Source organism: Gadus morhua, unplaced genomic scaffold (assembly GCF_902167405.1).
Source record: "Gadus morhua unplaced genomic scaffold, gadMor3.0, whole genome shotgun sequence".
NCBI lineage: Eukaryota > Metazoa > Chordata > Actinopteri > Gadiformes > Gadidae > Gadus > Gadus morhua.
In genome coordinates this window covers 627,356-643,116 of record NW_021964142.1, presented here as the reverse complement: position 1 = coordinate 643,116, position 15,761 = coordinate 627,356, and the positions used below count along the sequence as shown (strand labels likewise).

The following is a 15,761-nucleotide window of genomic DNA, read 5'->3' as shown; positions in this document are numbered from 1 at the left end:
CTGAGTTCACAGGTAGTGAGTTGCGGGTTTGACTGCCATTCCAGGGCCCACTCATATTTTCCCCATCACACCTGATTCAAATCAATGGGTTATTAGCAGATTTCTGCAGAGCTTGATGTAATTCTATTGAGATGATGAGATGAACTTTTCAGATAAACGAAATATGCAAACAAATAAATTATATAAATTCATTTTATCATTTCATAGATCCAATTTTAAGTATTACGCTAATATAATTCACTAAACATGCTTAACTTATGTCTTCTTACAACTTGCACCTGGAATACATACAAAGTAATACATTGAGTACTAATTTGACCTTGTTGTCTCTTCACAGGCCAGCACATCAAGTGTTTACATTCAGCTGCTTCTCTCAATGGATGTTGCCTGCCATACAGACTACCTGGAAACACACACTGTAGCCACACGGCTATCCTTAAAGACTTTGCTGCCCCATTTTACAAGTGAAGGTATGTACTTTCCACTTTGAGTACATGTACTTGATGTAGTAGATTCTGCATAGATTCTAGGCTGTTGCAAGACACTAACTGCGCTAACAAGCTCTTTGGAAAAGCATCATGACCTGACCAGCGCCCTGCTAAACTTGAGTCAAACTTGGGAGTTGTATTTCAAAGATGGAATCAGTCAAGAGCCCAGAAGGTTTTCAGGACAGATGCCACATGAGCTGTTTATTATTCTCAAACATCAATGAATTCAAAATGTATAAATGTTAGCTGATCAGTTTACCGTTGTCGCTTGTTATTGTCAAAATAGAATAATTGCGCTTGTCTCGCATGTCGTGTTGTGCTGCTCAGATCATTTTGCGCTGGTGTTCGTTCAGTGTCCACCAACTGGCCCCCGCTTGAGCTTTGAGTCTAGGGGGGAGGGTGCTGGAGGAGACATCCCTCTCCAAAACTCTGAATCTTTGTCTGCAGTACACATTTTAAACCCTCTGTGTCTGCAAAGAATTTAGAGACCGTAGCCCGCAGCGCGGCGGCACCTCAGAGAGTCTGCGTGTGGACGCCCCTGGCTCCTCCCACATGTCCAGTCACAGCGGGGAGCTGCGGATCCTGAGCGTCTACGGAAAAGGGGAGGGCCCACTGGCGGTGGACGGCCATGACACCCTCTTCACCGCGTCCGAAGTGGAGGCCCTGAACTCGCTGTCTGCGGACCACAGCGTGGCCAAGAGCCTGGAGCGCGGCGAGCGGCTGGTCTGCCGCGAGGAGCTGAGTGTGCAGGTTGGAAATCATCTTCTCATTCACCATCCAAAAGAGAGGCTTCCTCTGTTACAACTCCAGCACACACCCTTATAAAGCACAATCCTTTATGATTTAATGAGTCGTAAGTGGGGATTAAAAACTATTCTGTGCAAATGAAAGAATGCCTTTGTGTGTGTTTCCTTCTTTATGTGGAAAGCAGCAGACCCCAGACACCATTTCAATCAAGGTTGAAGAGGATATTGGTGGAGGCTTGCCCGCCGTAGGTTAGTAATACACATTGCATCCATGGAAGCAAACGACCTGGATCAACTGAGAATGTACTCGATTCTAACTGCGCTGAAAAGCCTGGTCCTCTTTGGAAAAGCATCATGACCAGCGCCCTGCTAAAACACGAGTCAAACTTGGGAGTTGTATTTCAAAGATGGAATCAGTCAAGAGCCCAGAATGGTTTCAAGACCGATGTCACATGAGCTGGTTTATTATTCGCAAAGATCAATGAATTCACAATTTCTGAATGTTAAAGGGATACTTCACCCATTTAGAACCGGCGTTCTATCTTTATAAAATCGCTATTGTAATATAAATAAATATCAGTCTAAACCAGTCTCCCCTTGGCCCATTTTTTCTCATCTAATTTTCTCCCGAAATGACGTCAAATGACGCGTTTGACTTCATTTCGGGAGAAACCTCTTGTCCCGGTAGAAGGGCCGAGGACTACAACCCACTTTTGGTGGCAAATTTTTCCACCAATAAGGAATGAGAGGGGGCGGGAGCTCGCGTACTGAGGGCGAATGAGGGGGACGGGAGACCGACAGGTGGGCGGGGCAGCGAGCGCAATGCACTGTGGTAGTTGGAGGTTTTCTTACTTTGAGCCAGAGAGACCATGAAAACACTCTTTCTGCCTTTTTTCAGGCTAGGATGAACAGATTTCATTTTTTTTTTCACATTCATAATACATTGAATTATTTAATTCATAAAACCTTCATATTCCCACCGGTGAAGTATCTCTTTAACTGATCAGCTTACAGGGGAGGACACGTTGTCACTTGTGCTGTGTTCCAATAACCATACTTCCATGAGTACCCTTAAACGTAGTACACTATCCTCACTCACTAAGTGCTTATTTTTCAGATGTCAGTGTTGTTCCAAATCGAATGCTCCGTGGTGCACTAACTCGAAATTACGATCACGACTTCGGCCGCGGCTCCTCCCTCGCAATAAACATCCCGCTTTGAACGGTGAACTCTTTACGCCTAGCAACTATGAAAATCTATAAAAACTACAAAATGACTCCATTAATGCAGGCTATGTGGAAAATGCGCAGACTTTGGCTTAGTCTGGTTCCGCCCTCTTCCGCTACGTAGCTAAGAGTGCTGCCGTTGTTGAGTACGAAATCTAAATGTGTAAATCGATCCACACTTCGCTATTTGACCGTTTTGAGTACACCATCCGGGTCCTTTCAGTACACTTATTTTCGCCCGATCTGAATTGGAACGCCCTACGTACTCATACTAAGGCTAGTAAGTACGGATAGTATGGATATTGGAACACAGCATTGTTATCGTCAAAATAGAATAAGTGCGCTTGTCTCGCATGTTGTGTGCTCAGATCATTTTGCGCTGGTGTTCGTTCAGTGTCCTCCACCTAGCCCCTGCTTGTGCTTTGAGTCTAGGGGGGAGGGTGCTGGAGGAGACATCCCTCTCCAAAACTCTGAATCTTTGTCTGCAGTACACATTTTAAACCCTCTGTCTCAATGTTACATAAACATTAGGGCTGTAACAATAAACCAACTCCCGATTCGGTTTGTATCAAGATTTTTGGCCCACGGTTCGATACATCCCACAATTTTTTTTAATCTAAAAAGCATTTTATTTAAACAACACTTGTATAACAATAAACTTAATGTTACATTTAATAAAAAAATGTTTGGAATACTGATCAGATTTGAACCGAAAGAATACTACTAATGTATCGCTAAATAAATGACCAAAGATTGCAGTTGGAGGATGCTTGCAGGTAGGCAAAAACCCTCACCTAGTTTTATGGTTTCGTCAAAGATCCTATCATGGATTCTTATTAGGCTATGTAGCTTAACTAATTACATAATCAGGCCGTATAGAATGCAACATGTTTAATAGTCTAACTTTCAAATAGATGGGGAAAAAACATGAACGTCTGATTCGCAATAACGAGGCATGTGTGTGTGTGTGTGTGTGTGTGTGTGTGTGTGTGTGTGTGTGTGTGTGTGTGTGTGTGTGTGTGTGTGTGTGTGTGTGTCTGCGTGAATGGCAGTCTGCGTATGTGTGTGTGAGTGACGTCGGGCTACTTCTAGCCTTTTAAGTTGTTTAAAATAACGATTTCGTTTTTTACCATGACAAGATGCCCTCATGGTTCCCAGTTTATAGCGTTTTGGTAGAATCGGCTAAAAACAGCCTATTTAAGAATGCGTTTACATGCGCTTTTGTGCTCCCAAACGAACATCCCATCTCGTTATCATCTTAAACATATCCAAGATCCATTTTAAACCGGATTTCTCCTTTAAATGGTTCCACGACACACTCTTTAGATTAAATTAGTCAAACCAGGTTTTCCGCTTTAGGTTCAATGCGCGTTCACATAAAAGGTGTGTTTATCACGTCAATTGACTCCCCCTTATGCAAAGTGAATCGAGCGTGCGTGGTGTATTATTATGAATTCCTACAAGGAATTCAAAGTCCAAATCACAGTCAAGGGGAACACGGTTGCCCATAATATGGCTAGGGTAGAGGGCTGGCAAAAAATAGCCGTCCGTGTTAATTCGGAAGTGAAAAGATTCTGCATATTGTCTAAAAAATATCATGCATCATCATGCCTTTTACTCCCATAGATGTGGTGCCAGCACGCTCCTACGAACATGGGGCCAAGTCAAAAAAAAATATTAAAATAATATTCAACGTGGTAAGTTGTAAGCATCCATTTGAATAATTTCAGGTGAATCTAGCCTATGATTTGCATTGGCCTAGGCTCCAACCTTTAGTCACATGTTGATTACCTGCAGCAAATAAAAAAAAAAAGTTAATACGACTGGGAGGAGGACCGCTCCCCCGCCCTTCACCACTTCGGAGAAGCTGGCTCTCGCCAATAACGAAGGTCGGCCGATGATGGTAGGAGTGGAAGAGGGGGTGTCCTCTGACCCCACTGCCGTGACTTCCAAGGCGTTTGTAATGAGTATGTATTCATTTATTGGCAATGGACATCAATAATGGTCTTGCTAATCAAATGTGAAATGATTAAGTGTAAATTAATTGTTATTTTTAGTTAAAGGTACAGACATTAGTTTGGAGGGGCCGCCGACAATCAATCTCCAATCCGAGGTATGTAACTATCAAAGCAAAGTGTCACATATTCTTCTAAATGTTTAATTTCTGGACAGAATGTCCTTTGATAGGTTTCCCTGATTCTTGCAGGAGACTGTCGGCCTGTGACTCCAGGGCGACTATGGAGGGGATTTTTCTGAACAATTCTCACAGCTATAATATGAATTTGTAGAATAAAAAATGCCTATGCCTAATTGTGTCACTGACATAGCGGTTATGTGTGTGTGGCTGATGGTGGCTGCTGCTGAAGGTGGATGCTGATGGTGGCTGCTGCTGAAGGTGGCTGCTGATGGTGGATGCTGAAGGTGGATGCTGCTGAAGGTGGATGCTGATGGTGGCTGCTGCTGATGGTGGATGCTGCTGAAGGTGGATGCTGATGGTGGATGCTGCTGAAGGTGAATGCTGCTGATGGTGGCTGCTGCTGAAGGTGGATGCTGAAGGTGGATGCTGCTGAAGGTGGATGCTGCTGCTGCTGGTGGCTTGAGCTGGCTGGTGCCGGGTAACACTGCTGCTGCAGGTCGCTGCTGCTTGAGGCGATGGCTGCTTGAGCTGGCTGGTGGTGGCGATGATGGTGGTGTCGCCTTCTGCTGCTAGTGGTGGCGGCTTGTGCTGGCGACGGCTGTTGGTGGTGGTGGCGGCGGCGACTGCTGCGATTGTTGTCCTTCCTTTCGACCTGATGCACTTTACTATCCTTAACCTCAGCCTGATGTTTGTGGAGTATTTTCTTTGTTTATTAATAACTTATAATGTTCCTCCCTGTTCCTTCACTTTGTTCTTGTTTTACAAGTTAGACATACACGCACACCTGTTTACACATTTGTTGTTCTTGTTGCACACATGACTAACATTGTTTTATTCATTGATACCCCCTGGCTCTACTTTGCTGTTCTTGTTCACTTACTGTATGTTTGCTTTGCTGTGCTTAGTCCTTGTTCCCACTTGTTTTTGGTTCCACAAACCTCAGCCTGATATATCTGGCATCTCAAACACTGGTTCCAGCTTTACCTGGCGCCTACTCCTTTGCAGCGTGCAGATGTTAGGCAGTGGAATCTGCATTTGCTGCAGGGTTTTATAACCAGTGGTCCATTTTTACTTGTATTGCTTTTTTAATTGTCTCCTTTCCTCACCGTATTCCTCTCTTGTCAACACTTATATATACAATATTCATCCCTGTTCCTTCACTTTGTTGTTTTTCAAGTTGGACACACACACATATTCTTGTTGTCTGACCCAATGTTTAATAAAAAAATACTTTCATTTGTTCTTTAATATATGATACTTTGTGTTCTGCTTAGTCTTGAAGTAGCATGGTTGTGTGGTCAGCTCCTGACTCATCAGAATAAGTTGCCTGGAAACTAAATGCTAAATGGACTGTTGCTACTCTGCTTTCTCAATCGCTCTCTGACCACGGGTACGTGAATCGGAATTACAAGCAAAATCAAGAACATTTAATAATAATACATTTAATTAAGGGGCGCATTTTCAAGACACCCAAGGTCACCTTACAGAGCATATAGTCATCATAAATCGTTTAAAAAACAAGACATTGTGGGAAAAAATAAATAAAAATAAACATAAATAAATATTTAAAAATATTTATATTTAATAGTCCAGTTGCGCTAAAATGAACATCTTGAATCGACTTTGATTTCAGAACAGATGTAGTAAGGTTATGCCACTAAAGTCAGTAGCCTAGTGCTACCCATGCTCAGGGCCGTCGATAAGGGGTGAAAGGTGATGACGATTCAGGGGGCCCACAGCCCAGGGGGGCCCACAAAAAAAAAAAAAAATTTTTTTTATTCTAAATTAATATTATATCACCAGCCCATAGTACTTCCATAGTACAACCCCCCCCCCCCCCCCCCCCCCCCCCCCCCCCCCGTCAACAATTGCTTTCCCCGGTCAACAATGTGCTCCTTCCACCCCCCCCCCCCCCCCGTCCCCCCCGTCAACAATTTAGCGCAGGGGGGCCCATCAGTATATCTTGTCTAGGGGCCCAGGAATTGTAGCAACGGCCCTGCCCATGCTTACACGAACGTGAAGCTTTACCTCAAACTTAAAAACGTATCTAAGTAGCTTGCAGTTGTCACCCTACCACTCCAAATTTAAAACTGACGTTTACAAATATGCAACAATGGTCAGATAAGTACTTGCGTTTTTAATTTATATTTACCATTCAATATTGCAATCGCTGCTGGCAGTCCCATTGAAGAACACGGCAGCGCGGCCTGTTTTTGAACTATACAGGCTTACATGAACCACGTGACCACCCTGCCGGCGAGATCAGAGAGTGTCGCAACCTGGTCGCAACCCAGGAACACTGCATACTTCCGCAATCCACCAGTGCTCAGCGGCCAAGCCTGGTATTGCAGCTGTTTAAGCTGGCTGTGGAGGGGTCCCTCAAATCATGAGACCCAGAAGTAGATATCTCCGTTCACTCCAATACAAGTGGGGAACAGGAATGTGTCTCCGCAAAAAATGTCTGGATATCAATCAAAGGCTCATAATTACCTTCATGCCATGTCCTAAAAAAAATTAAGTTTTTTCTTTTCAAAACGCCACCTCAAGCGTTTTATTAGCCGTTATCTCGCTGGGGAAGAGGGGTGTGCAGCTGAAAGGAGTCGTAGTGAAACAAATGGCATCCGAGAGGGCCTAGTTCAGTGCTCCGTTAACGTGTCCGATTTTTGGACTGGTTCATCTGCTGCTCAATAACTCTCACGGTCCTCTGCTTGCGATCATTGTGATTCATCATGTATTGATCCATTTATTCAAAAGATCCAAAGACAAAGAACAGGTGCATTACGGTATCATTTTATATTGTTGTTGGACCGGAGTGGGGGAGTGGGCACGCATGCGTTCTATATTTCTGCATCCGGTACGTCACGGACTAGGCCACGTGTCTTGGCCCCATAACGCGGAAGCAAATCGCTCCGGTATGCTACCCTGCGCCACTGAGCAGTTTGTATAGGAATGAATGGGCGGCCAGTCCGTGGTCCATCCTTTATTATGTCCATGCTCTGGCAGCATCTTTAGACGGATGAGGAAGCCGGAACCATTACGTCATAGGCCACGCCCACTGGATACAAACCCAGCGCGGGAGTCAGATGAGGTCAGGAACATATGGCCGTCCCGTTGCTAGAACACGGCAGCGCCAAACATTTCACTGACGAGTCTGACGACTGCTTCCTCAACTTGGGCCAATACAGAGCTGGACTTGCTCAACGTCTGAAAATCAAGTCTGGATCAGTACCAACTCTCCTCGGCTCAGCTAGAAAAACCTCGAAAAAGTAAGTTAACTAACGCCATATCATTGTGTTGCTTTACTGTATATGGTTACCTTGTTAGCATAATGTTGCTTTAGCATTAGCGCTACAGCTAACAGCCAAGTTATTGTCGCTAATGTTAAGGTAGATAGCATCAGTTATGTGTGTAAATACCATGGACCTATTAAAGAAAGCACTGTGGACTAACATGCCGCCCATTCATTCCTATTAATACACGCACTGTAAGTCGAGTGTGCATCTCAGCAAGCAAGGGTCATCACACGAGAATGGGCACAATTCAACAAAGGGGCTACAGGCAATGATCTCTACTGCTTGGATACCAAGGGAATGCAATGTCTGCTCTCCATACAACAAACGAATACAACTGTATTTTACCGGCCACTGGACCGCAGTAGTTCTAGCGTTTTACTGATGAGGAGATTGACCTGTTAAACTCATCCTAAATACATATGGTGCGTTCGGGGCAACCCTTGTTTTCGCCCCCTTCTACCCTCTTGTACTCCCAGTTATAACTGGTTGTTTACGGGCTAAAAGTGTACCTGAAACACACTATTATAGGCATGGTTTCCCCTTCTTAACACCGGATTCAAATCAAAGGGTTATTAGCAGATTTCTGAAGAGCTTGATGTCATGGTATTGAGTTGATGAGATGAACTATAAAATATGTAAACAAATCAAGGATGTAATATCATTTCATAGAACTAATTTTAAGTATTAGGCTAATGTAATTCACTAAACATGTTTATCTTATATCTTTTTGCAACTTGCACATGGACTATATACAATGTTACAAATTGAGTACCTATTTTACTTTGTTGTCTCTACGCAGCCCAGCTCATCAAGTGCTTCCATTCAGCAGCTTCTCTGAAGGGATGTTGCCTGCCAGACAGAACACCTGGAAACGCATACTTGTAGGCACACATAAGAATATGTTGGCATTTTTGCACTTAAATAGTTAATCGCGTTTTAGCCTACATTCAGATGTGAACTCATTCTTGCATGCGAGGGTCTTGAATCCAAAAAAAAAAATACGCAGGCAAGACATTGAAATTGTAGGGCGTGCCAAGCCGCGAACGAACCAGCTTGGCAGTGTAAAAACGCCTAATCTGTCAGTAGTGGGGATTGACAACTATTCTGTGAAAATGAAAGAATATGTCTTGTGTTTGTTTCCTTCTTTATGTGGAAAGCAGCAGACCCCAGACACCATATCAATCAAGGTTGAAGAGGATATTGGTGGAGGCTTGCCCGCCGTAGGTTAGTAATACACATTGCATCTATGCAAGAAAACAACCTTGATCAACCGAGAATGTACTTGATTCTACCTGCGCTAAAAAGCCTGGTCCTCTTTGGAAAAGCATCATGACCAGCGCCCTGCTAAACATGAGTCAAACTTGGGAGTTGCATTTCAAAGATGGAATCAGTCAAGAGCCCAGAAGGGTTTCAAGACAGATGCCATATGAGCTGGTTTACCATTCTCAAACATCACTGAATTCATAATGCATGAATGTCAGCTGATCAGCTTAGAGGGAAGGACACGTTGTTGCTTTTTAGTGTCCAAATATAATTATTGTGCTTGCCTCGCTTGTCATGTGGTGCTCAGATCACTTTGCGCTGGTGTTCGTTGAGTGTCCTTAACCTGGCCAACCACTTGAGCTTTGAGTCTAGGGAGGAGGGTGCTGGAGGTGACGGCCCTCTCCAAAACTGTGAATCTGTGTCTGCAGTACACATTTTAAACCCTCTGTGTCAATGTTGCATTCATTTAAAGAGTTTCTTTCACGTGTACAAATACACAATGCCTCCCTTTATGCAAATAATGTATCAAAACAATTGATTTTTCCTTTTTTTCTACCTCTGCAGAAGACTGTGATGCCTTCAGAGACCGTAGCACTCAGCGCGGCGCTACCTCAGAGAGTCTGGGTGTGGTCGCCCCTGGCTCCTCCCACATGTCCAGCCACAGTGAGGAACTGAAGATTCTGAGTGTCTACGGAAAAGGGGAGGGCCCACTGGCAGAGGACGGCCATGACACCCTCTTCACCGCGTCAGAAGTGGAGGCCCTGAACTCGCTGTCTGCGGACCACAGCGCGGCCAAGAGCCTGGAGCGCGCCGAGCGGTTGGTCTGCCGTGAGGAGCTGAGTGTGCAGGTTGGAAATAATCTTCTCATTCACCCTCCAAAAGAGAGGCTTCCTTTGTTATAACTCTAAAACAAACCCATAGAAAGCACACACCTTCATGATTCAGTAGATGTTTTTACACTGCCAATTATGCCCGTCTTATTAATCTGTCGGTAGTGGGGATCGACATCTATTCTGTGAAAATGAAAGAATATGTCTTGTGTGTGTTTCCTTCTTTATGTGGAAAGCAGCAGACCCCAGACACCATTTCAATCAAGGTTGAAGAGGATATTGGTGGAGGCATGCCCGCCATAGGTTAGTACACACATTGCATCTATGCAAGAAAACAACCTTGATCAACTGAGAATGTACTCAAATCTGCCTTCTCATTAGGAGCCTTTAACCCTTGACCATCCAAAGGGCGACATGGAAAATGCATAATCGACAAATAGAAGTTAGAAAGAATGTCCAAATATAATTCTTCCAATACACAAGTTTGTACAAAGTACATACTGTGTACCTTTTGTGAAAATGATTAATTAAAAGCATCACTTTCTCTCTTTCTCTGTTTTCCTCTCTGAAGAAGACAATGACATCAGAGACTGCAGCACGCAGCGCGGCGCCACCTCGGAGAGTCTGCGTGTGGACGCCCCTGGCTCCTCCCACATGTCGGGTCACAGCGGGGAGCTGCGCATCCTGAGCGTCTACGGACAAGGGGAGGGCCCTCTGGCGGTGGACGGCCATGACACCCTCTTTGCCGCATCAGAACTGGAGGCCTTGAGCTCGCTGTCTGCTGACCACAGCGTGGCCAAGAGCCTGAACTGCAGCGTACGGCTCGTCCGCCTTGAGGAGCTGACTGGGCATCAGGGCGGCCGCAAGGGCCGGCCCGGTGTCTTGTGTGGAAAGGTTGTTCCCAACAATGCCAATATGATTGTCCACATGAGGACTCACTCTGGGGAGAAGCCCTACAAGTGTGACCAATGCACGAAGCGGTTCAGTCTGAAAGGCACCCTGAATAGACACATGATGAATCACTTTGGAAAAATCACCAGGAAATCTGCAGCTGCACATAGACACTATCTACTCTGTCCAGTTTGTTTGAGGACCCAAGAGTCTCTATCCTGTCACCTGCGCAGAGTCTGCATGAAGGATAAGACACCACCACAGATCCTAGAGGTGGTTGAAAAGGCCAAGAAAGATGTGTGTGACCTCCTGAAGAATGGACGGGCTTTTAGTTATGCAGTCCTGAAGCAAATCGTCTCATCACCAAATCCACTCGAAGGATTGATTGAGGAGCTGAAATACCATCACTTGTTTGTGACAGGAGTCCCTCCTCCTCTGCCCATTGGTAATCCAAGGTTGGTCACCGAAACCCTTTCTGAATGCCCTGGGGAGGCACCCGGAGAAACAGAGCCATCTGATGTGGAATCTTGCGGCAGCAATGAGCTTTTTCAATGTAGACAAGAGAAAACGTATACCAAAGACAAAATGGTGAAAGCGAAGGATTTAGGCATTTTGAAAAAGCATTCAGCAGATCATCCATTGCTCAAGCGCTTTGCCGACTACCTAAAGAATGATTACGAAAATGCAAAGTACCAACAGGAGGTTGACACTGTTTCCCGGTACCTGTATTTTGCTGATCCTACGGAACCATCTTTGAAGTTTGTCAATGACAGAGAGAAGCTCAGAGACTTCCTGGGTCAACAGGCTAAGGCAGGGTATAAGGCACAAACATCAGGAAATTACATCAAGTGCTTGAAAAGGTTCTTGGAGTTCCACTTGACAAGGACCGGCTTGAGACAGGATGACGGGGAGCTCTACAAGCAGTGCACATTATATTTGAGTTTTTTAACTTCTTCACAGAGTGTCCTCTCTAAGCAAGCGAGCAAAGAAATTGTGCAAAAGAGTCATGCCTTGTCGTTTGACAAAAGTCAACCCACACCTCGTGAATGCTTGGCTGTTCTTGATAAAGGTGAAGGTGACTTAGTGAAAATCATGAATCAACTTGATGACAGTTCTTCTTCCTCCCTGAGTAGGACTGAGTGCATATTTGTGCTATACTATCTTGAGGCAATTGTCATACTAAGACACTGCCAACAGCCATGTGTGGTGCAGAGCATGAAGGTGAGTGTTACTGCTCTATTGTGCTCTATTGATACATTTACCCTGACATTTTAGCCTTACATTTCCTAATCAATGGCATATCCTCTTTTTGTTGCAGGTCAAGGAATGGCTTGAACGGAAAACACGCAGATGATGATTCAATCGTTTTTGTAAAGGACCACAAGACGGCTGCACATTTTGTGGTCTCAATTGTCCTGTCCAAGAAGGAGGAGGCGTGGTTTGAGAAATATTACACCAAAGTGCGGCCACAGCTCCTTGCTGGCGAAAGGAAACGTAAGCGAGATGAGCAGGATGAGAAGGATGGAGATGATTTTTTCTTTGTGTCCTCCCGCGGTAAGCCAATTAACAATGCAGCTGGTGATCTGATAAAGCTCCAGCAAAAGTGCAACGTCCCCCAGGTGAGCAGCCAGGTTGTACGGAGGGTATTTGAGACAGCAGCTAACCGCCTGGATGACCCTCAGAAGAAAGCAGTTTCTGACTACCTGGCCCATTCTGGCACAACAGCTGACAGACATTACAGGATGAAATCTCTTGAATCCATTGTGATAGCTGCTGGTCTGCTGAAGAAATTACAGAGGCAGAAGAAGTCAAGGTAAGCATTTCATATTTGTCAACATAATGCCAACATAGTCAAGCACACCACATTCTATATGTAGACACACACATGGTTTTCTTATAATCTCATTGTGTTTTATTTTTATATAGTGCTGGGCCTTCCGGAGAAGGGACCCGTCAAGAGGCTCTTGGAGAAGGGACCAGCCCTCAGTCAGTGGAGTCTTCCAGCCATGGTGACCATTGTGCTCTCCCTCAGCCTTCCTTGAGACAGCTACTGATCGATTTAGAGAGGATTCCTGAGGGAAATCTCAAAGTCAAATTCCACGAGGCATTCAAGTCCCTCTTGGAAAACCACCCTGTGACACTGAGTGGTCAAATCCCAAAAGTGAGAATCCGCAGGGACACCTCGGAGGCCAATCAGCGGAAGCTTTACACGCACTGGGCGCAAAAGCAATTAGAAATGTGTGTAAAACACACCCGTGGTAAGTATTTGACTTCACATATTTAACATTACTTTCAAGAAAAACTGATTGCATGAAATTACATTTTCAATTATTGTGTTCCTAGCTAACAACACTTTTGTTACTTATTTTGACAGAACAATTCAATCGGAGGAGGCCAACGAAAGAGCGTGTCGACACATGGGTCAAAAAGCAGGGATGGAAGTGCAAGGCTGCCAACATCAGCACTGAGGTTGTGGAGAACTGGGCACCATCTGGATCTGAGGACCGCATCATGGACAACAAACGGATCCAGACATTGGTGAAAACACAAGACTGGAAAGGACTGCACATCACACAGTTTGAAGAGAAGGGCGATGGGATCATTACGACCCGCACTTTTAAGAAAGGCCAGGTTGTATGTGATTATCATGGGCCTGTTGTTAGTGGAAAGGAGGGCGAGAACATACACAAAAACACAACTGGAAAGGAGACTGGATATAGGGCTGGGCGATATGGGCCAAAATGAATATCTCGATATTTTTTTACTATATCTCGATACACGATATATATCTCGATATATTTTGAATCTCCTCTAGAGCACATCATAAATGCTCGATTCAACCATGTCTGGCATAATGTTACGTCAGTAATAATTCTAGTATTACTGAAACATAAGTCTGCATGTAGATTACATGAAACAACATATTGTTTAAACTCATCAGTGCTTTCTATTGGAACAATTTAGAACTTGCACATAAGAAAAGGAAAATCACAGCAAGTTAGATTTACCAACACAGCATTTATTCAAACCGTTAATTATTTATTAACAGTTTGAATAATAATTATTATATATACACTGCCAGACGAAGGATCCAGTGCTATTCTTTTTCGAAACCAAATCCTCAGTTTCCATCCTTTTTTCTCTTTCTGGCTGTTCTCACTCACCGGTCGGAGGTACACGCACCTACAGCAGCGCGCCTTCCAGACTACGTCACACACGCGCGTCCATGAGAATCTCGTGGACTCGCAATGGGCGGGGGGAGTGAGTTTAGAGAGCCACCGGAAATAGCGAGAGAAGGGAACGCTGTGCGTTAAACAAACCCCGAGAAGCCCAATCCCTATGAGAGCTCCCCACGTTACGGCCATCAGGAGGCGCACAGAGCTTTTATCCGTGATATTATATAACCAATTATATTATATTATATTATATATTATTATATATAGAGCTCCGGGAGTCGCAAACGGCAACAATCACTTTCTCCTCCGTGCTGCAGTTCACCCCGGACTGCAATGCACCGAGTTTGACGGTTGAACGCTGGTTGGCCGTTACGTTACACATGTCACTCAGTGGCAACGCTGTTGAACGCTGATTGGCAGATACGCGTCTCTACGTTCACTTTGTATGAGATCTTGTCGCCCCGTCGCGTGAAAGTACAACGAGTATGCCGGCGGCGGCAAAAAGAAACATTGCGTCCCAATTTATATTCGATGTTCGCGATATGGGCATTTTATACATCCCCTGGAGAACATCTCGCGATACATCGCATATATTCGATATATCGCATATATTCGATATATCGCCCAGCCCTAACTGGATATATCTTCTTTTTCCGGAACAGTAAAGGACAGCCAATGTGCATTGATGCCCACTCAGACAGGTGTCATTGCCACCCTGACAAGAGAACATTTGGCAGGCTGGTGAATCATTCCAAAAAGAACTCGAACATCAAGCCCCTGCACTGTGTGGTGGACAAGCATGGAGAAATGAAGGATGTGATCCTTTTCATTGCAACCAAGGACTTGCCAGTGGGTGAGGAAGTTCTGTTTGACTATTGAGTCAACAAAAAATCTTTTAACAATGAGGGGTCGGACCTTGACTGGCTCTAGCAGGGCATCAGCCTTCAGAGACACATATGACATGTCCCTGGTTGGTGAAATGTTTCATCTGTGTGTTTGTTTGTGCTGATGGCTCTTTAAAGGATATGGATGAGGACTCCAAAATCGTACCATGACCCGTTTGGTGAGATGTTTCATATGTTTTTTAGTGGATCAATTCTTGGCATGTATGGATAAACTTTCTGAATATGATGCGTGGCCTTTGACCTTTGGGGGGTGGTGGGGCGGCGGGTGACTCCTAAAGCTTAGAGGGCATCTGCCTTCAGAGACACATATGACATGTCCCTGTTTGGTGAAATGTTTCATCTGTGTGTTTGTTTGTGCTGATGGCTCTTTAAAGTATAGGGATGAGGACTCCAAAAGCGTGAAATGACCCATTTTGGTGAAATGTTTCATATGTGTTTTTTAGTGCTGATTTTTGTTTTTGTTGTGTAGCTGTTTTGCAACTTGTTCTAGCTTGTGTAACTTAAATTGAGGTTCTGTGGTGATATCCTGTTTCGTATCTTTAGAGATATATCAATTAAAAATCTTATTAATTCTAGAGGACTGCTGAGGTTTCTCTCATTTTGGTAAACTTCAACACACTTGCAGACTTTCTCCAAGATTGCCTTTTTTCCAAAGACAGAGATACACTTTCAAGATATTTTATTAACATTTGCACTTCACATTTTGATTAATCATTTCAATCACACATTCCCCAAGGTCTGGAAAAGATAATAATTGTGTCTACATAAATGGATGCATTTCATTCACACACAGAGCAACTGTCGAA

At 44.3% G+C, this 15,761-nt stretch overlaps 1 protein-coding gene across 2 annotated transcripts; it reads left to right on the top strand.

The window, feature by feature from the left end:
• Nucleotides 1-10,875: 10,875 nt before the first annotated feature.
• On the top strand, nucleotides 10,876-15,530 carry LOC115539086 (N-lysine methyltransferase KMT5A-A-like). 2 transcript variants are annotated; one of them, XM_030350286.1, is made up of 5 exons: nucleotides 10,881-12,095; nucleotides 12,193-12,687; nucleotides 12,801-13,132; nucleotides 13,249-13,590; nucleotides 14,691-15,530. In XM_030350286.1, the coding sequence occupies exons 2-5, from the start codon at nucleotides 12,617-12,619 to the stop codon at nucleotides 14,927-14,929; spliced, it is 984 nt and encodes a 327-aa protein (XP_030206146.1). In that variant the 5' UTR covers nucleotides 10,881-12,095; nucleotides 12,193-12,616; the 3' UTR covers nucleotides 14,930-15,530. The 2 variants fall into 2 exon arrangements, with proteins under 2 accessions (XP_030206145.1, XP_030206146.1); XM_030350285.1 differs by lacking the exons at nucleotides 12,801-13,132; nucleotides 13,249-13,590; nucleotides 14,691-15,530 and having other exon boundaries at nucleotides 10,876-12,095; nucleotides 12,193-12,616.
• The last annotated feature ends 231 nt before the right edge of the window (nucleotides 15,531-15,761 follow it).

What these genes read in the sequence shown, in the direction of transcription:
- LOC115539086 (XM_030350285.1), top strand. Translation starts at nt 10,899, where the DNA reads ATGATTGTCCACATGAGGACTCACTCTGGGGAGAAGCCCTACAAGTGT. An exon ending in GTGTGGTGCAGAGCATGAAG is followed by an intron (nt 12,096 to 12,192) that starts GTGAGTGTTACT and finishes TTTTTGTTGCAG; the next exon opens with GTCAAGGAATGGCTTGAACG.